Source organism: Ricinus communis, chromosome 10 (genome assembly GCF_019578655.1).
Source record: "Ricinus communis isolate WT05 ecotype wild-type chromosome 10, ASM1957865v1, whole genome shotgun sequence".
In the NCBI taxonomy this organism is placed as follows: Eukaryota; Viridiplantae; Streptophyta; class Magnoliopsida; order Malpighiales; family Euphorbiaceae; genus Ricinus; species Ricinus communis.
Genome location: NC_063265.1, coordinates 14,881,071 through 14,907,429, shown reverse-complemented (window position 1 = coordinate 14,907,429; position 26,359 = coordinate 14,881,071). Strand labels below are relative to the sequence as shown.

Sequence of the window (26,359 nt, the reverse complement as noted above, 5' to 3'; positions counted from 1 at the left end):
AAAAGACTGGCTGAAGGGGAAAGGAGAGGGCAGTGATATATATATATATATATATATATATATATATATTCCCACCTACAGTTGTGGCTGTTATCAACCATGATTCTCCAAAAGACTTGGTGAACAAAAAATCCGTGTCAAATTACCAGGACTATGATGCCGGTAACAGTAAACAGCAATAGCATAAATGTAATGTGCAATACAAGGAATGTCAAATGTTGGTTTAATTCTATGACTCTGTGTGCGGCTAGACGATCCCCCTGTAGCCTAATATGAACTGACAGACTAATTCCATTTTTACTACAATAGGGTGAAAAAGAAAAGAAAAAAATGATTAAACAAGTACAAAAGCTAACCATGGATCTAAACCTGAGAACCTGACATAAATTAAATATTCCATGTAAGTCTCTAAGCAAAAGGGACTGATCAGCTTGTTACCTCCATTCCTCCCAGTGAAGGTAAAATCAGGAGGTGAAGATAATAATAGGGGCACTCCACCTCCAGCAAACTACTTTACACAATTTACAGACACAGTCGAGAACGTTGCCCATGGTAAGATGATCAAGCTTGATATGCTTATTAATGCTCATGCTTGACTCGTGCTTTTAAAATTCCAGGAATAGGTGGTGAGGTTGGGGATGGTCTAACTGGTGTGTTTGTTCCTGGGGAAAGTATTTGTTGTTGGTACACATGGGACATGCTAGATCCTTCACCTCCATCATTAGCTAGATTTGGTGCTACACTGTCACTTTGTGGTCTCTCACAAAATTTCATTGCCTTGAGAACATAATTATCATCATGCAGCTCAAAAGGGGTGCTGCATATGGAGTAGAAAATAAAAAAATGTTAGCTAATAATTAAGATGATAATTAACCAGTTCAGCACATGGCTTTAAACTGTCAATGGGTTGCTTCCTGGAGTATGGTTTCTCTATATAGGCATGAGGCCTCCAAAAACCAAACCCCATTCCCATCTCTTACAACAATTTGATGCATTCTCAGCAGATTTGAGTATGGTGAGCCACTATATTGTAAGCTGACTATATTGTTACAAGTCATTCAGTAATGCCTGATTGCGTAAATGACATAAATATATGGAAAGATAATAAGGTACAAGCTTACAGTAGTGACTTACCTATTAAAGTCGAAATGGACCAGCTGCATATCTTCTGATATTTCTACTTCAACAGTTGCATGAGGGCGTGTCTACAGTTTCCATGTGGCAAAAGAAAAGAAATTCTATCAGAAGAAATCAACACAAACATTTAGGATTAAGAAATATGATTAGGATGACAAAAATGAAAAGATTCCAGTATGCAAGGTCTTAATTTAATTCATTCATGATGACACAGATAGACATCTCATTGACAATTACAAGTCCAAATCGCAGATTTCTGAAAGTCAACATATTAAGAGCATCACGCATTTGCACAAATACCCTTTTTTTCTCACTACAATAGGAGAGAACAAGGCTCCAAGTTTACGCTAGTACATAACTGTGAGTAGTACTGTCCAAAATAATTTCTCTAATTTATGTGAGATTGTAAGGAAATGTATACAGTTCAGAGCAGAACAATGCATGCCTAAAAATAGGCTCCAAGCCTCTAACTTTAGAAGTTAGACAATCCTTTGGGATGCATAACTTATAATCCTTCTCAAATTATGTTGACTTTGTTGTAGAGGGTGCATCTGAGTAGTTCAAGGCATGAAGGATACAAGGATGATCAAGATGAAGAAAGAGAATAACTTGCAACAAGAACAAAAATCACAGAGACTAAACTCTAAAAAATTTTGTGCGTTATCAATTGCCCTTTTTCTCTAAATAATGAAGGTCAAACTATCTATTTCTTTTTCAATATGCTTCCATATATCATCATGCTCTGAATAAAATCTCAAAGTCAACACAACTAAAGGTACTGCAACACCACCAAAGGAACGGTTGACAGCAGCAACAGCAATCAAAAAAAGCCTCTCCACTAATTGACAGACTTAACCCTTGTAAGCCTTTAAGATCCATTAATATTGTCTATATCCAAAAGAATTTACTATAATAAATTTCAGAAGGCCCTAGAATACTTCCCATTCACCGAAGTAGGGGTCCTAGGATGGAAAGATATGGAGACAGGTATACCATTCTGCACTTCTACATAAGTGGCCACTCTCAACTCTCAAACAACAATCCTTTGGTTGCAAGCTGAAGATTATTTTTACCACTTCTCTGTTAACAGCACTTGATACAATAGCAAAGTTGGGAAGAAAGTATACCTGCACCAGAATAAAAGGTAAGGACACACCCCCACTGGGAGCATTTCCTGAGTTGTATAGCTGCTCATTTCGATTTATCAGGTTCTGAAGACCTATGTACTTCATAAGAGACAAGAAGTCAACAATCCAACTCCAACTAACTAAAATTCATATAAGAAATATCAGATTATGTTCATGAAGCTAAGTAATTTTGCATTCGAACCATAAAAGCAAGATGCTATTCTTACTTGTTCCTCCAATTCTTGCAAATAGGCAGCTTTCTTTTCAATTCTACTTCTCAAACCAAGACGCTCAGCCTGCATTAGTCATATAAGGAGCTTCATAAGCTCATTAGATCCATAAAAACCAGCAAAGGACTTCTCTTGACACACAAGACAAGCATGTACAAGCTGCATTGATACCTTTAATTCTTCGATATCACTCAGGCTAGTTCGAGGAAGACCTTTCCATTGTATTTCCTTCTTATCCTTAGATATGATATCTAATGCCATGAGTACATTCAGGGCATCATATACCCTTCGCCTTATGTTTTTCTCATCATATTGTTGCTGCTTCAACCAAGAAAAAATAATTTGAGGCCTACACCAATAGTTTCATATTTGCCTCTAACATCAAGGATGAAATTAAGAAATTAAATCAAATAAGCGATTATCAATTCATTTGAAGAATAATAACCTGATCTGGAGATGAAACACTGTTGCCAGGGTCAGCGAACTCTGCTACGAGTTCATCTGCCACCTGAAAATTGCTTCAAACTGTCAGATATAGACATTCGCTGATAATATGGTTGATGGAGAGGTGGGCATGAGTGAAGGCACAAGGATGTAAACAGAATAGATATACAGCATTGATTCTGACACAAAGCACCATAGTTTGGCAAATTTGAAGAATTTTAATGGGCAATCCAATTAAGCAGGAACAAGTGAAAACAGATATCAGCTGACAAATATATGGCAGGTAATATGAAGCAACGCCTAACTAGTTGATAAATGTTCGAGATGAAATTAACATGGTACCATATGTAAAGTAATCCAAAGATGATTTGGCCAATGCGGTGCAACATAAAGTAATTTTCTATTTTGAAGTTAAAAAACATAAACAGAGAGAGAACGAATCGATTAGAGATCGGTGCACAGAAAGCACATCTCATCTGTCTGCCCAAACCTCCTATTACTAGAAGAGTAGCTTACACCAGCAACTTTCTCATTATCAAACCCCAGAAGTGGCTAGTACTATCCCATCGCCTTGCCTACAAACCTGGCAAGTAGTCCTAATCTTGAAATCAAAACCTACCCTTCCACCTATATTGTTTTCCATAAGCCCAGCAAACCATATAAATACTTCATATACATACCTGATCATCCAATTTATGACATTATGATTAATAACTGTTATACTTAATCTTGAATTCAAGAAATTCTAATCTCTAAAGGCTGGAATTCTGAAAGAATATGTTCACAAAAGCTGAAATCAACAAGCTGAGACCCTATGCTATACATATGTCTATATCTAAGGGTTGCCTTTGATTCTCGGAACCCAGAGGCTGAAGCATCCTTCAAATAAGGAATGCTTCTAGTTCATAACTACAACAGGCTGAATTGGAAGCACCATAACATTTTTGGAGGAACATACCAAAAGTACCTTCAATCACATTTAGATGAAGGATGAGTAACTTTTAAAACATACCTACCTAAAATAATCATTTGGTGATACTAAGTTATAAATGAAAAGTCATCTATAAATCAAGCACTAATCTAAATTGACCAGGTTTTACTCCTGTAGAACAATAACTTACTGGAGTAAAATAATACCTTAAATCAAGGTACTGACATTCTGTAACTCTATGGCCGTTATCCTAGAGTGAATGTGAAACTAACCTTTATTCTAATGAAACAGAAATGACAGTAACCAACTAGATGTAAGACAAGTGCTGCACAACAATTCCATAGCAAGCTACAGTATAATATCATAATAATTAGGTTGTTTGTATGTAGGAATAAGTATTCACACAAACAAACTCACCGTGCAATCAAGAAAAAGAACTATAAAAATAATGAATCAGAAAACACCTGACCTCGTTGTATGTGGTTGTTCCTTTACTTTCAACTTTTTCGCACACTGAAAACAACACCAAATAGTTAGTTAAGGAATAGAATAAGTTTCGGCTACAACAAACTGGAATCTTGGGGAAGTTTAAGTTATAAAAACTAATATCCATGATTCTGGAAGCGAATGGGTAAACCAAATACCTTTCATACTAAATTGACGGAGTCCTCTACCACTCTTATCAGCTCCAACTGCCCGTTGACCTCTCTTTTTCTTCTTGTTACTGCTATTTAAAGAAGTCGGTCAGTCAAAACAAGCGAATAAGAAATTCATTCTATAACATATCTTTGACATAATCAATGAACATATTCCACACACTAAATCGTTTCAAGTATATATCACAGTCCATCTGATCATTTCAGATGGATGCTAATTCAATAGTCACTAAGCTAAAGACTACCTAAGCATGTATAATTACTACGAAAACATGTATAATTACTAAGACAGGTATATACACACATGCAAAGGTTAGTATTCACAATTCACATCCAAAGTATCTATTAGGTGAACATACAATACAACCCCTGCCTATAAGCACACCATTACTATAGAGAGCAAAATATCAAATAATTGACTTTCGACAATTTGCCCAATTATACTAAACATAGCCAGTAAAACAAAATTCAATAATTATGATACAATTGACAGAAATCATATACAAAAACACTGAAAATAACAAAAACCCAGAATCAAAATTGAGCATTAATGGCTAAAAGAATACTAACGCAGCAGCATCTTGAGTGGCAGCATCATCAGCGTGAATGTCCAGATGGTTTAACCTAAGAAAAGTGCTGTCACTAGCAGGTGTAGCCATGGCTTGTTCACTCCGGCTAGAAGGTGAACCCACGCTGCCACTAGTAGACACCGATTGACCACCGGAGACAGTGGTGTTACCCCATGACCTGGCGGCTCCTCCTCCTTTAGAGACAGTAGCAGCAAGGTTTTTGTCACCATCTTCCTGGTGGGACCCACCAGTCACCATTAGAGGAAAAGAAAAAACTAAATATTGGGTATTTGAAATTGAGCAAAGAAATTAAAGAAAAGATTGGGAAATTTAGAAATTTGAAAAATTGAGGAATCAGTGTTGAAGAGTGAGATGGTTTCTGGATTTGAACCAAAAAAAAAAACTGGCGGTTATGAAAGGATAAATGGAAAAACGTGGTGATCTGAGAAGAAGAAGAAGAAGAAGAAGAAGGTGGTTTGGTTTGGTTTGGTTTGGTTTGTTTTGTTTTGTTTTGAGCTGATGAGAAAAGAGGGAAAATTCTTTTTTGAGAGTTTTAAGTAATTACAAGTTTTATTTTAATCTTTTTATTTTTTTTTGAAGGAAGTAATTAAAAGTTTTTGCTGTTGCTTTTTTCTGGTTGATTTTATTGTTATATTGGGTGGGAAAATTAATTAACTTTTCAAGGTCTCTCTTGTTTGTGCCCTTTTCGTTAGCACTCTATTTTATGCTCTCAAAATAGGAAAATAAAAATGTCCAAAGTAATTAATATCTACTTCTACACTTCTTTACTAATTTTTAAAATTATATTCTCATTATAGATACATCAATATTTATAAAAAAAAAAAAACATTGTAATTTAATATTTATTCATATAAAAAAAATATTCCATGAAAACTATAAATTTGGTGAAACTTACATTATACAGCATATTTAACCACAACATCTTCTCTTTTTCTTATTTTTCAAATGACACGTTTTAATTTAGCAAAATAAATACGTAACTAATTAGGACTTTCATTAGGTTGCTACAATTACTATCCCAACCAATTAGAGATCCAAGAACAATCGAAAAAACAAATAAATAATGATGTATAAATAAATAAAATGGAGTAATAAATGCTGTATTTTTTTAAGAAATTATTTTTCGATTAATATAGTTGATGTAATATATTTACTAATCATATAGCTGTGATTAATACTTAGAGCTGAAAATCTTTAATATTCTTTATCAATCTTTGTCAAAGCATCCAAAAAAGCTGGTAAAGAGAAAAAGGCTAAAACAGAGGAGTTGTTAATGACCATGACAAATATTGAATGTGATAAAATGAACTAACAACTCATTATAATCAATTAGAGTACTAATCCAATTTGGTAATTATCTCATTTTAGAGATGGAAGTCAATCTGTAGTATGGTTCTAAAACTTAATTTCTCAAGAACAAGACCCAAGAACAAGAATGGAAATGTTTTTGAGCTGAAGAACTAGATTAAAAGATGTTGATAAAAACATATAAAATACTTTCTTTTTATTATCTTATGTTTTATTAATCCATTAGGAGGAAGCTTCAGCATCACGAAAAGGTTTAAAGGACAAAAGGGTAAAGGAATTCTAGATTTCAAAGTTAGTGCTTTTCTTGTGGAATAACCATGATTGAAGTTTATTTGGAGTATATAAGATGCAGAGGGAATGAAGAGGGGGAATGTGAATCAAGTCAACAATATCTGATCCTTACTTTTCATGTTATTATTGTTAATGGAAAGAGAGGGATGCCATTGCATGTTTGCCAAAAATCATCAGTTGCCTTGCCACTTACTTCATGAGTTGGTGATCTTTTTTTGTTGGCTGTCAGACTGAAATCACAACTTTTTTCTCAACCGTACGTGTATGTGAACTTCCTCGAACCTAAGATTCACCTGGTGGAAAGATTTAGAGTTGTGATTGATGGGTTTTAGGTCCGGTGGTAGGATAGGAGAAGAACCAAAATTAGGAAAGACACACTAAGACTCTTTATATCATAAAACTTGCTAAAGATCAATAGCAACCCAACTATATAATCTACGAAAAGGAAATTACAAAAAGAAGCAGCATACGCTTTACCAAACAATCAATAGTTGACACAAGTGCATGGAGTTTATAAAATAAAGCAAAGTCCATTTGATCATTTGCCCCAAATCCCCAAAAAGCCACAAATGAAAATAATGAATATAAATGCAAGAGAAGCCACATATAATTCTGAATCATTTGTTTTTATTTAGCAATGAAAATAGCATTTGTAAACCAAAGGCATATCCTGGAAGTGTGTTTCAAATATGAAGGAAACAAAGGCCTCGCCTCATCTATTTGTGGATATGTCTCAAGTTACTAAAACCAGACAAAACATTACCAACAAAAGGTATTAGCAACCACTAATTGAACAGATCACATGCTAATATTCAATTCAAGATTCACGGGGCTTCACAATGAAGTTCTGACGACTAATTGGGTTCATAACCACTGGTGGCCCTGCAGTTCGAGGCCAAGCCTGGAATTTCTTGTCAGTTTCTTCCCACCAATCCTTGTTCGCAACTGTATGAGGGGTAGTTCCTGAGTTGCAAAAGGAAAAACAATCAGTGTTAAGGCTAATGTGCTGCAACAAGCACGAACTGTCTCCAAGAAGAAAATGAATAAAAGAAAAGGCCAATTGGTCAAAAAAAAAAAGCCCAACCTGAAAAGTTAATCCAATCCTTCTAAGTTTGAGAATTCAATGGATTGCAATTAATTGGATAAGACTGGCTTAAATTTGCCAAAATTAAAGGATTGGACCAACTTGCACAAGTTGAACTTCTTTTACCAAATTAATTAAAAAAAAAAAAAAAAAGGAGATTACCTCCAAATATTTTCTTGTCAGAAATGAGTTGGTCACATACATAGGCAATTGCAAATGATCCAGCTAGAGCCGAGATTATATACTTGGTTGCCATGGTCAACCTGCACGAGAAGGAACTCAAAAGATGATGTGTCCATGCTTTGATAAAATGACCTTGCTATCCATAAACCCGGCTATAGGTTCATATATGTTGCAAACAAACTAATCTAATATCCAGGTAATCTAGTTGGTGGGGCATGTAGATTCCAAAAGCTTTTAACTAGGCCCTAGGGATTCCTGGACCCCATACCTGTTCAGTGTCTGCTAGAATTGCTACTAATGCATAAGCAAGCAATCAAGTTAAATTACTAGACGTCCCACAACTGATAGGCATAACTGCATAGCATACCACTCTAGTAAGAATAGATGAATAGATGATTGGGAATGATAAAAACAACACAATTTAGAACAAGCACTTTTAACATAACCAGCTGTTTTTGCATGCATAGAAAGGTTACGTTGCAAAGACCTCAAGAATCCGAACTCAATACTAGACAAAGTGTTCCTTTGGTGTTCATATTGAAATTGCTTTTTAGTTCTAAAACCACTCCATTGTGAAACTATCTTACCCTTCAGAGGCGTTACAGCACAAAGACCAGATTTATAGTTGCATCTTAAATCTCAAATGCTCTCCTAATTCTGCTTTTTTCTTATGGCCATAAGCAGTCAGAGAATTTAACAGACTAAACATGCACGTCAAATGTCAACAGAGTATCTAGTTGCACAAAACAGATGGTACACATGCCACAGGTTTAAAAATCGGCCTAAGATCATATGTTTCCACATCAAAATTTCACCGGGTCCCCATCCAAAACTAAGTCATACAAAATATTAGGAAAAGAAAATGACAAACAAAATATAAACCACTCAAGGCATCCAAGCATTCATCAACTAGAACTTGACTAGGTAATTCATAACAAAAAAGATTTTAAAAAATAATGTCATGTTTTAGGAACAGAGACACTCATTAATCTCCAATATCTCCTTGATATCATGCACAAAATACTATATCAAACAAAGATTTGTGCCATTCTTTTTCTGTATGGTAGGATTTCGGAATTCCGATTACTAAGCCAAATCAGGTTAAGTCTATAATCAATCAATTATCGAGTTCAAAGGCCCCTTGACAATAATAGCATAAAGAATCGAGTTCAATGCTCCCTTGACAATAATAGCATAAAAAAACATTAGCCCTACATCCCATCCATTTACATTTAATCCCATAATTGCATTCAGCAGATAAAATAAATAAAAAAAATAAAAAATCCGATCTTTACCCGAAACCCATGTTCCAATCCTAAGGGTACCATCTAAAAACCTTTTCTCAGACAAAAAACAAAAGAAAAATCAATCATTACCAAATACCCATGTTTCAATTCCACTGTTATCAATCCAAAAACCATACTTCAGACAGATTTCATGATAATCTAAAAATTCCCTACCCACTTAGCATAATCATTTCTATAATCAGATCAGATTTTGACCGAAGTCCATTTCTTAATCCGTCCTCGACACATAATCCTTCAACTAAATCAACGAATTTACGAACTACTACCAAAACCCTAAAACGAGAAAGAATCACTGAAAGCAAGAAAAACCATCTAGCTCGGATGTGTTACTGGCCAAACAGAGTATGATTAATTAAATCTCAAGAAACGAAACCAAAACCATAGCCTGATAGAGGGAGAGAAGAGGGTAACTCACCTACGAGAGCGATGGATCTAGCGGAGGCGATAGTATTGGCTTTGTGATTTGTAATTTTCACTTGAAACAGAATATGAGAGAATTTCGGGGGCTGCTCGGTGTCGTTTAAGTCTTCGAATATGAAACGGTGTCGCATTCCTTTTTTTCTTTTTTCTCTGTTTTATTTATTCATTGTTTTTCCTTTTATTCAATTTTTATTTCAATTTGTTACTCAAGTTATTTAGGTTTTACCAATAATAAACACCAGAAAAACCCTTATCTATCAAATCTTTTGACAAAATTTGTTATTAATTTAACTGGGTTTTATTGTTATCTATTTATTTTTCCAGGTTAAACTGCAAAACCCTTTTCTTAAAATGAAAAAGATATAATATTTCCATCAATTAAAAAAATCATTAATATCATATATTTTTTTCATGGTAGCAAAAGAGCAATATTTCCTTCTTCTTTGTACAAGGAAAATAACGCCTTGATTTGTCCTTAAAATATTGAACTACTTATATTATTTATTTTGATATTAGAAAATAAATAATAACTGTATTTATTTTATCTAGTAAAATATGCATACAAATTTTATATAATTTATTGTACTTCTTTATATTTTTATTATCTTACAACATGAAATAATAATTTTAAAGTCTACAACCTACTCAACTCAATAAGTCAATATGTTTTGATTAAAATAAAAAAATTATACTTCATTGATTTCCATTTTAAGTATTTAAAATGTATTTTTATTTTTATAATAATGGCTAACTTTTTAAAAATATCTATAACTTATTAAGAGGGTTGAACTCCGGAATAATAATTAGAGAACAGAAAAATAATAATAAAAGAGATAGGTTTAATATAATAAATATAAAAGTAGAAGTGAGAAATTTTCAAAGAAATGATCATAGATAAGCAAAATAAGAGTTTACATACTTCAATTTATGTACAATAATTTTAACATATAGCTTCAATCCAATTGCTAGAGTAAGGAGCCAAGGGTACTAGGGCTGAGCACGGATCAGTCTAATTAGGTTATTTATAAATCACTAACACCATACCAAATCTCGGTTCTTTTAAAGTTGAAGGTACCAGTACCATATCAAACATAAAAGGATTCGTACCGTATTGTACCAATTTTTACGATTAACTAAAGTTCGGTTCGGTGCTATTTTCGGTTCTAAAAAATTTTAAAACACAACTTTAATCTCATATTTAGAGAAAATATGATTATTAACCTAAAGAAAATAGCATGAAAGTCTGAATTAGAATTGCAATCACATTCTTGAACAACATGTTTTGCAATTCAATCACCTGTAAATATAATAATTCATTAAATGTTCAAATATAAACCATTAAATATATATGTTACTGCTAGCATAAAAATATTTTACATATGGCAATCATTAAAACAAAATATTTTGCGATTGTGCTTGTAATAGCCTAATGAGAAATAAAAGTAAATACGAACCCATCGTATCGACCAAGATAGGGCCAACAAAGAATAGAATGAAGCGCTTAAAGAGGAAGCGTGAGCATTCTTTGAGCCAATTATGTGTGGCGCTAAAGAGTAAGACGTTTAGACTAGCCAATTTCTTCCCTTTTCTTTTTGATTTTCTATCTAGAAATTTACCTTAGGGATTTTGTCTTTCTAAATTGAAAATTAAGAGGTGCGCGGCGTGTTCTAAATAGGAAGGACGCCGAGCCAATTTCTTCCTTCTTCTTTGATTTCTCATGCCGCAGGAGTTTTATCTTTCTAAATTGCAAAATAGGAGCAGGGTGTCTAGCGGTATTGTATTCTAAAGAGGAGGAGACTTGTTAAGAACTTTTGGGTGTGTAGGTATATAGTAAAGAAAAGGTATTAGAGTTAAGTTAGTAGATAGTAAATTATAAATTTAATATTAGAGTAATGTATATTAGTATACGTATTACAATAATGATATCTTAATATATAACGTATTTTTTTATAGAGTATAAAGTACATTATAATATTATAATTACTTTTTTTAACATGTAGCATTTTTTTTATTTTGATAATAATTACTTGAGTTATATAAAATATTTTATAATATTATAATTATTTTTAATAAGTATTATTTATATAATATAAATAATTATTAATAAATATATATAAAAAATCGGTCTCATTCATCCTGGTTTGATTATTTTACAATATGATTTCGTGACGACGCTTTTACTAAAAACCACCATCATAATAATAATAAAAATGGATCACCAATTTATTTATAAAAATTTCAATTATTTCGATTCTAGTATTTTTACAGGTTTTCGCTGTTGAAGTCAGAGGATCCCATACATACTTAAAGGATACCATATACATAATACTAATATAATCAATGATATCTCATCCTATTTATCTCATATCAGTCTCACTCTAAAAATAAGCTTTTCTGTTAATTCTTCAACTATCTTGGTTGTATATTTTGTTGACTTCCAAATTCAGTTTATTCATCCCACTCAATATTTCAAGGTTTTCGCCATTCAAAATACAACCTAATTTTGCCATGCTTGGTGATATTAATAAATTAATATAAATAAAAACAATATAATAAATTATACCTATTAGTAAACCACAGGCATCAATACAGTTACAGTACATAAAAATGACAAAATATTCTATTACATTTATCACTGTAGCTCGTCGAGCTTAACCTCGTACTGTTCACCAGTCGACAGGATTTTTACTCCAACCATACCTTTTTGCCACTCTGTTTTTCCTACTAACACAAGCTTCTGTGCGTTTATACGTGCAGCCCTTTTGAACACCCTGAAAGATAGGCAGTGGGAGGTATCAGTATAAGAAATTTCCAGAGAACCGTACATCAAAACGATGGAGTAAATACCATTTAAGAGGTTTGTCTTCCAAAACTAAATCAACATTTTGTCCTTTCTCTCTGAGTATGGTAGCAACTCTAGCAGCTGCTCCTTGAAGATCGCTATCTAGAGCACAGACAATGTTCTCTACTTGAAGGCCGAGTTCTGGTAGGAGACCCTTCTCTTTGAGTAGCTACCACCAACAGTGAAAAGATAAGTTGATACTTTAAAAGACGAAAAATTCAATGAACAAAATAAGTCTGATAGCAAATCAATAAGGCTTGAGAATAAAGAAAACGATAGAAGAAAAGAAGATATTCGATGGTTATGTAATACTTACTGAAATGAAGAATAAATCCATGTATCATTATAATTGTGATTAACTAACAAGTTAAAAATTCGACCAATGGCGCCTATGTTTGGGATAGGGAGTTTGATGTCCCTTAACAGAATAAGAAACTTTCCACTTACTTCAACAATAACGGCATCACCAAATCCAAATCCACAAGCTGGAAGGTCATCCCCACCAAAAGTAGAAAGTAAGCGATCATATCTCCCACCACCACATATGGCTCTCAACTTTCCTTCTCTATCAAAACCCTAGAAGAAAAGAATTTAAAATATTTTAGGCAGTTAATTAAGTATTAGGGCATATGTTAAAAATGCAAATAAGAAAAAAACAATGTCATAAATCTCACCTCAAAAACAATACCAGTGTAGTATGCAAGGCCGCGGACAACTGAAGCATCAAACTGAATCCACTCAGAATAACCAAACTTTTCGGCGAGTGAGAAAAGTTGTTTAAGATCACCAATTGCTTCCCCTGCACCTCCGAGTATCTCTACAATCACAAAAGCATTCATATAAAATTAGAAGTTAGGAATTGCATTATCTCCAGCAGTATCCTTGCTTGATCAATTCAATTTTGAGAATCTGAATTTTACCAATTTAGAATCTAAAGGAATTGGCTTCTCTACATTGTTGTTTCATGAGGAGCAGATCTTATTCTTTATGTAATTTTATCTACAAGCTGTAAGACTAACAACATAAAGCGAAAAAAAGAAGTATGCAGGAAAAAGTAAATTAATGCTACACTAAACAAAAAGAGGGTAGGGTCCATTATGCAAATTTTCCACATCACCCTTAAGTCCTACGAAAACCTAGTTGTGACTGCCATTTTACCAATACCTTTAGATTCTCCACCACTAATACAAGATTTCTTGCTGTCATATCATGTTGCAATTTAGTATTGAACACTTATAATAAGCCAGAGAATAACCTCATATTCATTGCCAAAAATTAAATTTAAGTAACTTCTCAATCCACTTGTTGAATCCAACCTTCCAACTTTGTCAATGACTTTATGGAAAGTACTTGCAGTAGCTCCTCAACAGCTTCCTCTGACATCCCCACTGACTTCAATTCTTTCTTAATTTCAGCAACAGGAATCTTCTCAATCTGTTCACCAGCAGCATCAGCAATGCCAAAAGAAAGAAAATAAGTTGTCGCAACCAGATTAAGACAATTATAAGTATGGATAGCATCAATCCAAGCGAATAATCAAATTTCAAGTCATAAGATGCAACCAAGGACTGGAGTCTGTTACAAATTTGACTATGAACATTGAAAAGAACCGGAAGAAATTGCATCTAGAAACATGACAAGTTAGTAACCAACCTTGTCGATGATGATGCAAACTTTGCCAAATAAATTGTCAGATATGGAATAACATCTCAATACTTCCTGCAAAACCTGTAAGAAAAGCTTAAAAAAAATTAATATATAGGGGTTCTCAGCATGCTTTCATTTTAGAATGTAAATTCAACATGAAAACCATATATTATTCTTATTGCCATATACATTGGGTACAACCATCATTTTTATCATGATGAAAGTTCTATGCCTCATAAGATAGGCACATTTTGAGAGTTCTCAGCATCCGTGGTAAACTACCACTGGAAAAGTCTCTAACAGAAGAAATTTGCAAAATGATGAACTACTCTTAGCCTAGGCTTGATTCAGGCCACTAATCACCATTCTCCAATATCATAATCGGGAATTGATATACAAAGCTCGACTGATTTCTTATTTTTTACTACCTATATGTTGGCATAATAAATTGTTCTTCTTAAGAGGGTGGGTGGTATGTAAGTTCTTTTCTACTACTGCTATAAGTAATTCCTATTGTAATTTAGCAAAATCAATCAATTTAAATGAACAATTGCAGAGTTAAGGGCACTCAGTAGGACTGTAGGAGCAATACATCAAACTCTCCAGAGTCCACAATTCTGGAATGCACATGGAACGCTTTGTAATTTATGCTAAAACTATTAAATAGAAGAAAACTCTGGCAACTGTCCACTTATAGAGAGAACATATCACATCAGCTAAAAAGCAACATTCCAAGAACCTCCAGCAATAGTCTGCATTCCACCAAAGAAACAATTGAATACCTTTCGGCTAGAAACCTTGAATCCAACATCTGATGCAGTAATTCCAATGCGCTTGAAAAATGTGACAATAGATGAAATAAGCTCTGCTTCTGCCTAAAATACAAGTAGAGAAAAACTTCATTACGAAAAAGAAAAAAACAGCTTGACCACGAATAGGAAGGACATGTAAGATTGTAATTTAGAAGAATTGTGTGAAGGGAAATATATTGCAGGAGTTGGGGCCAACCGAGTGAGGGCTTCACAAAGCTGTCCATCCGACAAGAGAGAAAGAGGTATAACTATGTGCACGCATTTGTATATCCAACTGAGTGAACATAAATACTTGCATGTCTGAGAGACGGTAGGGACTAGGGAAAACAAGTAGAAAAAAATTTTAACACTTAAAAGTTCTATTGTGATGTCACAAGTGGATAAGAAAGCAAATAAAGCAATGAAGATCAATGTGATAAAAGGAAAATACCATGAAATTAGGTCAACTCCTGAAAGAAAAAAAATAAAATTGGAACCACTTACAGTGACTCCAGGTACCCCAATAATATCCATATTCCACTGATAATGCTCACGACGACGACCCCTTGTCATCCTCTCATATCGCCAACACTGTCCCACAGCAAACCATTTCAATGGGAGGGGTACTGATTTTCTGAACCAAAAAAAAACATGGGGATCAAATTCTGGGATCCTTACCTGGATACAAAAATCACAGGCAAATAAATAAATAAACAATTATAGCTTTTTGGCATGCTAAAATGTCAAATCAAACATCAAATAAAAAATGCACAAAATAAAGAAGGCAGCATGTCAAATAAAAGCAGGGAACACTGTTAAATCCATACCCTTTCTGTATTACTAGCCTTGCCAGAGAAGGAGTAAGCTCAGGCCTCAATGCAACACGACGATTTCCACGATCTTCAAAACAATATAACTGCAAATTTAAAAAAAAAAAGAAAAAAAGAAATAGCATTCTGAAGCTTTTAACATAACATATTGATGAGTCTAAAGTACAGGTAATTCAAGAATCTATAGATTGCAAATTTGCACCTCATACTCAACAAACAAGAAAGAAACATTACCATAACCACTAAAAAGAAAAAAAGCAGATACATGCAATAATGCTTGTTATATATGACCTAAGCATTTTAACAAACATGTAAGTACACATGTTTGGTATATTTAAAGCATGTTATCTTTCCAATAGTACACTTCACGCATTCAAGGGCTATAGTAAACGCAGTCCACGACAAAGCATAATCTGAAACCAGTTGGCATAATCAATATTCCTCTTTTTGTTTTGGCTAAAACAACATCTATAACATAAATCATCACTGTGTCAATCATGCTATCCATATAAAATCTGTAAAGAAATTTTATTTAATTAATAAAAGTAACAACGATGTATCTAAAGAACCTAATACACACACTAACCTGATCCCTAATCTCCTCCCCAGCTTTCCTAATAAACAAGGCTTCCGTTTCCAGAACAGGAAAATCAACCTCCTCGAATCCATACAGCTTAGACACCTTCAAAAAATCAACAATAAAACTCACAGTTATTAAACTGTTATGCATTGTATAGAGAGAAGGAGAATTCTATTCGATTTTACCTCTCTAAAATTGTTAAAGAGCCAGTTACGGAGTCGCATTTCTTCAGGAGGAAAATCTCTGGTTCCTTTCGGAGGATTCACGTCGATTTTTTCAATTGGTTCTTCAAGAACCGGTGGGGGAGAAGTTAGGCCGCCGGACCTTCCTCCGCCTGCGCCGCAGGTCACATTATCGATTGGAGAATAAGAGGAGGCGATAGAGGAAAGAGTTCTAGGGTATATTGACAGAGGTAATTTCCGAGGTGAAAGTGATGAGTGAGAGAAGCGAGTAAACGAAAGGAAGATTGGTTTAATGTGAAGGCTGAAGCGTATGTGAAGTGAAGATGTGATCGGAGGCATGACGGTGGCCGGCAAAGCGAGCGCGCGGGCGCGCAATTGGAGCTCAGTTTTGGTTCACTGGTGGTGCTTGCTAGTCGCGGCCGATTCGAGGAGAAGGAGATAGTGTATTTTGGGCCTGGGCTGAAAGGGAATGGGCTAGCTATAATGATAAGGTAGAGGCCGAAGAGCCTGGGCTAAAAGAAAACTCTATCATGCTTATAATGTCTAGCAGCCCAATTGGCCAAGGCTTTTAAAAAAAAAAAATTGCTGTCATTCGGGCTAAAAATATTTTTTAATTTAATTAATATTTTGAGTTCAAATTTTAAATATTTTATTATCCGTAAAAGTTATGTTTGCAACATTTTATATTACTAAATAAAGAAAAAGGTATTTTCCTGATCAATTGGAGAGGAATGTATCGCATCATTTGAGTCAGTAAGATTGACATAAAATAGAACTTCATCAATCCATTTGGCAATTAATATGCGTTGGTCCTCTTGTATTTTTGAAACAAACTGCTGAACATTGTCACTCGGAATTGTTTTGTATATTTTGAATAAGGTGGTTGGCGTTCCTGTCTTTAAGTACCTTTAGTCGGAGCTTTAACAGACTAGTAAACTGGGTAGCTTCTGCAACTCTGAACAATATTATTCTGAAATCTTACAGTCCACTCTCATATCTACAGGTCAGCGAATCGGAGTGCTGATGGTTTTGCATCAGTTGTACAGAAACTCTGAATCGGATATATTTTGAATGCCGATATTTTTCAGATATATTTTAAAAAATTTAGAAATCATTTTCTATTATTTTTTATTTATTTTTGAAAATTCTAAAAAAATTATAATGCAAATTTATCTATTTAATTGGAATTTCCTACTTTAAAAAAGATAAAAATCTCTCTCTCTCTCTCTCTCCTTTTTTCATACAGTATTTTCTTTTGGTCTATAGTAAGTAGCTATTTTTTTTAAATTTAATAAATATCAGCTAGTAATTTAATTAACAAATCAGGTAATATAATATTTATTATATATCAACATGACCTATTATATTAATTGTATTTAATTTATAACTTTTTATAATGATAAACACAATAATGCAGTAAAAAATCTAGAATATTTGTTTATAATTATTTAAATTTTAATAAAAATATTAACTTGATTTTTGAGTATTTTATATGTATATATATATAACATTTTTCTAACATTTTGTTTTTTAATATTTTAAAAAAAAAATTATACTTCCGTGTCGTATCGTATCGTCACGCGTCTCTGGTTTCCATGTTGGCCAAATTTAGGAGTTGGCCAACATGGGTTTGAGCCTCGCCGTAGGCTGCCACGTTCTTCAATTATCTGCCTGGTGCTATTACTCAGCGGCAGTTTCAGGACAATACTAGAGTGTCCTTTCCAAGATTTGTATCATATGTATTGTTGTCTACGCGTTTCTAGCCTCCTTCTTCATCCAAAAAATTTAAATAAAAAAAATCAATGGTTTCTTTGTTTCTTTAGAACAATATTGGTCCCTGTTCAATACATGATGTTGCTAATTTGCTGTTACTGCTACAAAAGAAGATTCAAGAAATAGGGCAGGAAGGTTCTTGATTGTTGGCCCGTGAAGAAATAGAAATTAAAACATTTAAAATGACAGATCTAAAGCAGTAGGTGATTGTCCTCTTCCAAGAAGAAAAATGCAAAAAAAAAAACAAGAAGATTAATAATTAAAGCATGTGACTTAATATCATCTAATACATACTTAAAATTCTTTTTAATAATGGGAACTTGGGAAGGGGAATTTCAAGGTCAGTACCTACTAGCACTAGCACTGCTTAAAATGTACACAAGTGAACTCCTTCATCACCCAGGACAAGTCGATGACCAAATTGCACAAATATGTACTTATAAATTATTATATTAAGCCCCCAAAAGTGCACGTGTTTCAAATTCATTTTTGGCATTTTATAAATAATATGGAATTCTTGTAGGTGCTTTCCAAAGCTCACATGTGTATTGTTTTTTTATTTTTTCCTTTTCTTTTCAGTTACTTGGAAGAGGGTTCTAGGAAATTTCTTGGTAGGCATGGATGGGAGGATGTTGCTGTTTGAACATGGCCAACCATTTCTTGGCTTTTCTTCTTCATTATCAGCAAAAGTTTTTGCTGAATCCATCCAATAATGTTTAGCCAATCATACATTTATATATGTGCGACATATTTGCCATCCTCTTCCAAGAAAAACATATCTGAAACACATGACATTTGTTTCTGCTAATTTCTGCAGATAGGAAGAAAAAAACAAAAAAGAAATGTCGGCTTCCTATTTAGAATTGAATTTTGCTATTCATTAGTATAACCTTACAAGCAAGCACATGGAATGAGTAGGGTTTCTAAAAATTTACTTGCAAATGGTCCCTTCATTTATATCTATCGTTGAACTGATCCATATGGAGGTAGCACATGATTGCGAACTTGTCATATTCTATCTCTCGAACATGCACAGTGTTTTGGGATCTGATCAAATATTTTGCTGTGAAATATCAATTGTAATTTGGTGCTCAGGACACCTTCCTTTCTGTCTGTCCCTCTCAAATGTGTGGGAAGGTCCATCTTCATGGCTGTTAGAAGTTGAGTTTTTAAAGATAGAACAGAAACTGATATTATAAGCATTCTCATGAAGTCGTGTAATAATACTAAAGTCACATGCTTCATTTATGTCCTCATTTGCATAGTTCCTTTAGCAAGTCAACTCATCACTCCTCTGTCTGTAGGGCTTTATTATGTAATTAAATGAGAACCCACAGATTAGTTTTTTTTCTTTTCTTTCTTTTGTGTAAGAAAAGAAAAAAGATAGAAATTAATTTCCTATACGTAATGATGGGTAGGGATAAATTATTGTTGCGTGGAGAATCTTTGGCTATAGCAGTTTAATATGATGGCTAGCAATGCAAGAGAGGCATGTGATTCATGGTTTTTTTGTTTGTTTGTTTTGGCATAGTAAGTTTGAGATTCAAGTTGAATTCTAGACGAAATAGTGGAGCTATGAGACATGAGTATTGCCATAAAGAAGACAAATTCTCAAAGTTAATAGGATTCAATTAGCCTTAGCTTATACAGTTCGGAAAACTTTATTAAATTATTAATTTTAAAATTTGTGGTATATCTTGTTTTTTTTTTTACTTTAGTATCGTGCGGACATGAATATTAGTAAATAAAAATTAAATTATACACTATTATTAAAGATTTGGCACCAACACGCCAATACACTAATATTATGCAATTTGGTTGTTATTTGCTAAAGATCATATTCATAAGATATTGAAGTCAGAAAAAGTAAACTATAGACTCTAAAGTGAAAATACATTAAATTAACAGAGTAATTTACTGAAACTTTTCCTATATAATAAGAGTAGCTATTCTTTTACGTTGATTATAAAGATGAAAGCTCAACTATTACAATATAAGTATTTAAATTTAAAGAAAACAAATTTATTAGACGTAAATGTTTAAAGGCGAATATAATTATTTACGAGATTTATTTTTAACATAAAACGTAATATGTATAAATATAAATGTTTATGTTGATTTGAATTCATAAATTCAAATTAACCTAAACATTTATTTCAATATTTCAACAAATTAATCTAAACGGTTATTTCAACATGTATCAACAAAATCATGTATATATTATCTTATAAGCTACAATAAGATAATGAAAGAAACAAATTTGAAAGATTACAAAATTTAATGGATGAATGAGTTACTCGGCTTACATGAAATGTTACGAAATATGGACAAGTTACATGAATAAATTAAATTAAATTAATGTAGGAATTACCAAGGTGAAGAATGTGAATCTTGATGTTAATGCATCAAAGGGCTATGGTTAAATCAAATATAATACTTTGAAATAAGATGTATAATAAATATAAAAAAAGAAAAAAGAATATGACTTTTCTTTAGTTGAAATTCTTTGGAATTAGTTCCTATGATTCCAATGTATTAGTTGAAATTAGTACATACGGTTATATGCAAAATCAATTTATTTGAGAAAAAACTTTAGCAAATAAAACTTTTATAAGAGTAAAAGCTCGAATTTGTGTGTTTTACATGTCACCACTCGTTATTATTATTATTTTATTTGAATATCACAAATATTTCTATTTATTTGCAAAAAAATATTTTTATAGATGAGAGGAATTAAATAAATATATTTTTACTAAAATGCTATTGTTCGGTTAAAATTTATTAAAAATTTATTTTATTTCAAAAAAATATGAGAAATAAAGTAAAATGAAAATGATGAAGTTGAAAGAGATATATTGGTCTTATAGAATATATTAACAAATTAGTATAAAATTAATTTGAAAATTTTACCTATTTAAAAAAATTTTAATTTAGTTATAACTAATTTCATAAAAATTTAAATATTTAGAATTATAAATTAACTTTCATTTTATTCAAACAAAGTAAACTTTGAATTTACAAATAAATTCTATTAATTTTTTAGATTTTAATCAAATTTAATTTAGTTAAAAGCTCCTTATGATTTGAATTCAAATTGTTATAAGTTAGTATTTTTTTCTGTCCAATTTTAATAAGATATTTTTCCTTTATAATTTAACCGACAATATATGCTATTTTATTTTTAATTATTAATTTAATAATTAAATATCTAAATTTTTTAATAATTATATAAATATAAGATGATAATATTAAAATTGAACTCAAAAAAAAGAAGTAAAAAGAATTTTAACTAGTAAGCTACCATCACCGGTAGTGGGATCATGCATCCCAGTTTACACTATAAGAAATGCTACTCATTATTATTAAATCATTATCCAATCAAGAAAGATTTTTTGATTTATTTGTTAAACATAGAATCAAATTGGTTCTAGATTTGTTCATTTTATTTAATTATGATTAAACAAGTGCAAATCTTGAATATTTCAGACTACTTTATTATTATTATTATTACTATTATTAGTATTGTCATTATTTCCAATGCAATATCTAGTCACTCTGATCTAAATGTGTTGGAAATTAACAATTAAATAACAGTATTTTCATAAGGATTGGCTGTTGGAATGAAGATTACAAAGTAACACTCTGTGCCAAATTCAATTTTCGAAAGCAACGTTTAATGGGTCATTAAGTGGATCGATTTCAATTTTCAACAGATGGACCAGACTAGAATTCTACAATCTGAATTATTCACGATAGAATATATAAACAGCAAAAAGAAAAAAACCAATTTAAATATAATAAAATAATAATATAAATTATTTCACCGTCTCCCATAAAACCAGCTATAATTTACTGTGGGTGCCGCCAGGACAACGCATGCTCTTCTTTGCAGTAACAATTCTACTCTCCACTTAATTACATAACTACCCCCCCCCCCCCCCCCCCCCCCCCCGTTAGTCTTTGTTCTTATCCGAAGAAGGATTTGGAAAGAGTATGTTTTTCCATTTTCTTTCAAAGATAATATCGTTTTTATTGTTTTCTTTTGATTTTAATAATGTGATTTTAATTGGAATTCAAATATAAATTTATATTCTAAAACTGTATTGATTGCTGTTATATTAATTTTCTTTTTTATCTGTTTTATATTATAATTACTAAATTGGTAAGTTAATATTAAATGTATCTTTAATTAATTAGTATAAATATATAGTCAAATGTAAATAATTTTAAGATTTTAACTTTTATTGAAAATATAATAAAAGAATATCTCAAAAGAAAATTAGTGATAACAATTAAGGACATGAATAAAAAGTCTTATAAGAAGTAATTGAAAGTTGACTATTTATTAAAATGGAAATACTGTAGCATATTTTACCTTCCACAATTAACAAATAATAAATGTAGACTGTTAAAAGAGGGGCAATGGGGTAAATTAAGTAGAGTAGTCAGGGTCAAGTCAAAAGAAAATATGATTAGGCCTCAATGCCGTCGTTTCTTGATAGCCTATTAGTCCAATCAGGCGGCACACATCACGCCCGCCCAACCTGACCTCATCCCATACATCCCCATGTTTCCTATACTGCATCATCAAAATCACATCCATCCATCCATCCATATGGGCATACCTACATACACATACATACAATCAATCTCCTATATATTCCCCACCTCTGCCTCCATTATCAAAACCTTCAACCAAAAACAAAAAAATTAACACCAACAATAACAGCTTTACTTGTAGCAATTTGGGTAACATAACAATAACAATATCAGTAACAAATGGGTGCTGCTGATGCAAAGAGCGAAGGTGAAAAGAAACCAGCTGCTGATGCTGGCGCTGACAAGAAACCAGCTGCTGATGCTGGTGGTGAAAAGAAAGATGATGCCAAGGTTATTTCTGTTTACAAGATTGACATGCATTGCGAAGGCTGTGCCAAGAAATTTAGAAGTGCTGTTAAGCGTTTAGAAGGTACTGCTAATTTCTACAATCAAGAAAGCATTTCCTTGTTAATTTCTAATTCTTCGATATCAGGTCTTTAATTTGTTGCTATTGAATTAGGCGTGGAAGCGGTGAAAACAGATTGTGAAGGTAACAAACTGACGGTCACCGGTAAAGTGGACCCTGCGAAAGTTAAGGCTAGGCTTGAGGAGAAAACTAAGAAGAAAGTTGATATTATATCTCCACTACCCAAGAAAGACGGCGGTGGTGAAAAAAAACCGGAGGAGAAGAAGCCGGAGGAGAAGAAACCTGAAGAAAAGAAACCACCTAAAGAGGTAATTCCTTAATTAATTTGCCATTAATCGGTTGATTAAATTCCCAATTGAGTTTGTAACTGATTTGAATTTCAATTACAATGTGCAGAGTACGGTCGTTTTGAAAATCAGAACACATTGCGATGGTTGCGTTTCAAAAATGAAGAAGATTATCGTGAAAATCAAAGGTATGATTATTATTATGAATTATTATTATTATTATTATTATTAAACTAAGATTAAATAATCAACTATTCAAACTGCATTAACAATGATTCTTAATTTAATTCATAAACAGGAGTTGATAGCGTATCAGTGGATGCACCAAAAGATCTCTTGACGGTCAAAGGAACAATGGACGTGAATACAATGGTTCCTTACCTCAATGCCAAGCTCAAGAGAACTGTCGAGGTGGTACCTCCGAAGAAGGATGAGCCAAAGAAAGAAGGCGGCGGCGGAGGAGGAGAAGCAAAGACTGAGAAAAAAGAAGGCGGAGGAGAAGCAAAGGGTGAAAAGAAAGAAGGAGACGGAGGCAAAAAGGACGCTCCGGCTCCGGCGGCGGAACCACCTAAGATGGAGGTGAGCAAGCTGGAGTATTTTCCAGCTCCGGCACCGACTCATTGGTTAGACGGAGTATTTGGACACAGTTATTCAGCCGAGCCACATCATCAACAAGGGTACTACCCCGTAAATCATCAAGCGTACAACCCGGTAATGAACCACGGATCATACGGATATGTACAGCAGGGATATGTACAGCAAGGATACGTTATGGAACCAATGTACAACCATCCAATGCATGCTCCACAGATGTTCAGCGAGGAGAATCCTAACGCCTGTTCTATTATGTAAATAGCTTTTCTTTTTTTTTGTTTAAGTAATAGGGAGATAAAAGTAAATATGAAAAAAGAAAAATACTCCTTTTTCTTTTCTTAGGTTTTAGTAGAGGAATATATTAACGTTGTACCCTCGCCGGCCGGCCTGTTTGGTCCTTTGTCGGTTTAAGTTGGGCTGTTTTGTTTACTTTGTTCTTTAATTAATCAAAATTCCTAATTAATTTTTCTTATGTTGTTAATCTGTATGCACCCGAATTGAAAGGTACCCAAATCATTTAAATAAAATCTAATTTTAAATGATTATATATATAATCTTATGTTGTCCTTAGTAATTTGTTTAAGAAGTGGTTTATACAAAGCCACTTGGTGCAATCTTGCATTTATAATTTTATTTTATTTTCTGGTTTGGGTTTTGTCTTTTCTTGGTAGTTTTTGGATGGAACCTGTTTACCGTCCCTGATAATATTCCTTTTCTACAACTAACGATTAAACCAAACTTGTAACAAGGGTTTATTGGGTTGGGTGGTACTACATTTGGCTTTGTGTTACATAGTAGTACAAACAAAAGAAACAAAATTCTCAAATATATAAAAGAAACGAAGAAAGTTAAAATCAATATTGAGATGATTGATTAGGGTTATAGATATGTGAGATGGGATAAGAGAGGTGTGGTGGGAAGATGGCAGCACAAAGAGCAACTCAATTGGGACTTTTCTACGAGTTGAGAAAAGAATCATTAATGGAATTAAGTTGGAAGACAAGACATGAGGGCTTTTAGTGTCTGTTTCACAACATGGTCAGTTGTGAATTAGAATAGAGTGGTCCTGTTCAGATTTTTTTGGAGTCTAATTTTGGGTTTCTCCTCTACCTAATAACAATAAAATTACACATTAACTCAGCCATTAATTTTATGGAAGGATATTCAAAGTATTTGTTTGGATATGCAAGAAATCCAATTAATCAAAATCCGACATCCCCTAGAATTTGAATTTTAATATAATTTCGTGGATTAGACCAATATCCCACTACATAATATAAGAGCTACCATAATAATCTTTTCTTTTTTAAAACAAAAAATGGAAAAATCAATGTATGACCATAATGATTTAAGCATGAACCCTTATTTTAAGTGCCTTAAACATTTGAACTATTTGTATTTGGGGTAGGCACTATGTTCCAATTCCTGTTTAACAATAAATAAATGTGTCCTGAAGCCGCATAACTTCTAAACTCTTAAGTAGTCAGCACACATTCACATTGCACATTGTATCACCAATCACTAAATATGTTTAGTCAATTGCTTGTCATTTGGGCAGGGTTGTTTATAATAAGTATAATTATAATATTGATGTTGTTTTCTTGGGTTAAACCAAGATTAGATACTAGCAATATGAAATTACATGGTTAATGACCTTATATTGTCATCAATAGCTGCAATCTAGATGCAAATAAAGACGTTTACACATCCTAAAGCCAAAAAGCCAATTAAAGGGCTGGTCAGCCGCTAACTCTCCTTTAGAGCCACCTCTTTTATAAGTAAGAATTATTAAGAAAAAAGAAAAGGACTCTCGTGTCAATGTCTCATCTTTTGTTTGCATGATCGTTCCTTCTTTTCTTAACTTAAATTTACACAAGGATTTTGCATGAACATGCAATTAATCTCTAAATTTATGGTTAAACAAAAGAAAGAAAGAAAAAAAAAGAAATTAGATAGAAAGATGATGGCGATGAAAGCAACTAAAACAGGACTTTGTCAAATTTCCTCTAGACTTGGAAAATCAATTCCAAAAGGTTTAGTTGGCCTTTGAAAATTGACGAGAAAGTAAAAAAAAAAAAAAAACTTTCTCCTCTATTTATAATATATATATATATATATATATATATATATATATGGGTTACTTGAAATTAGTCCCTTCT

General features: G+C 32.8%; 4 protein-coding genes across 8 annotated transcripts; 1 reads left to right on the top strand and 3 right to left on the bottom strand.

Annotated features, from left to right (window-relative positions):
• Positions 1–163: 163 nt before the first annotated feature.
• LOC8284006 (transcription factor-like protein DPB) lies at positions 164–6,085 on the bottom strand. 4 transcript variants are annotated; one of them, XM_048380327.1, is made up of 9 exons: positions 5,096–6,085; positions 4,514–4,596; positions 4,339–4,382; positions 2,940–3,002; positions 2,666–2,815; positions 2,492–2,560; positions 2,265–2,363; positions 1,135–1,205; positions 164–817 (listed from the first exon to the last, which is right to left on the bottom strand). In XM_048380327.1, the coding sequence occupies exons 1-9, from the start codon at positions 5,350–5,352 to the stop codon at positions 580–582; spliced, it is 1,074 nt and encodes a 357-aa protein (XP_048236284.1). In that variant the 5' UTR covers positions 5,353–6,085; the 3' UTR covers positions 164–579. The 4 variants fall into 4 exon arrangements, with proteins under 4 accessions (XP_048236284.1, XP_048236286.1, XP_048236285.1 ...); XM_048380329.1 differs by having other exon boundaries at positions 2,666–2,812; positions 5,096–6,081; XM_048380328.1 differs by having other exon boundaries at positions 4,514–4,593; positions 5,096–5,927.
• Positions 6,086–7,321: 1,236 nt separating this feature from the next.
• LOC8284401 lies at positions 7,322–9,854 on the bottom strand. 2 transcript variants are annotated; one of them, XM_002519445.4, is made up of 3 exons: positions 9,704–9,854; positions 7,961–8,061; positions 7,322–7,677 (listed from the first exon to the last, which is right to left on the bottom strand). In XM_002519445.4, exons 2-3 carry the CDS (start codon positions 8,052–8,054, stop codon positions 7,532–7,534), a joined length of 240 nt encoding a protein of 79 aa, XP_002519491.1. In that variant the 5' UTR covers positions 8,055–8,061; positions 9,704–9,854; the 3' UTR covers positions 7,322–7,531. The 2 variants fall into 2 exon arrangements, with proteins under 2 accessions (XP_002519491.1, XP_025013180.1); XM_025157412.2 differs by lacking the exon at positions 9,704–9,854 and adding an exon at positions 8,250–8,361.
• A 2,389-nt stretch (positions 9,855–12,243) lies between these two features.
• LOC8284485 (histidine--tRNA ligase, chloroplastic/mitochondrial) lies at positions 12,244–17,022 on the bottom strand. The gene is made up of 11 exons (XM_002519446.4): positions 16,584–17,022; positions 16,405–16,500; positions 15,816–15,904; positions 15,493–15,622; positions 14,980–15,072; positions 14,204–14,278; positions 13,867–13,984; positions 13,225–13,367; positions 12,998–13,126; positions 12,556–12,719; positions 12,244–12,479 (listed from the first exon to the last, which is right to left on the bottom strand). The coding sequence occupies exons 1-11, from the start codon at positions 16,917–16,919 to the stop codon at positions 12,341–12,343; spliced, it is 1,512 nt and encodes a 503-aa protein (XP_002519492.1). The 5' UTR covers positions 16,920–17,022; the 3' UTR covers positions 12,244–12,340.
• Positions 17,023–23,029: 6,007 nt separating this feature from the next.
• On the top strand, positions 23,030–24,672 carry LOC8284486 (heavy metal-associated isoprenylated plant protein 5). The gene is made up of 4 exons (XM_002519447.4): positions 23,030–23,322; positions 23,413–23,627; positions 23,716–23,794; positions 23,905–24,672. The coding sequence occupies exons 1-4, from the start codon at positions 23,133–23,135 to the stop codon at positions 24,456–24,458; spliced, it is 1,038 nt and encodes a 345-aa protein (XP_002519493.1). The 5' UTR covers positions 23,030–23,132; the 3' UTR covers positions 24,459–24,672.
• Positions 24,673–26,359: the final 1,687 nt, after the last annotated feature.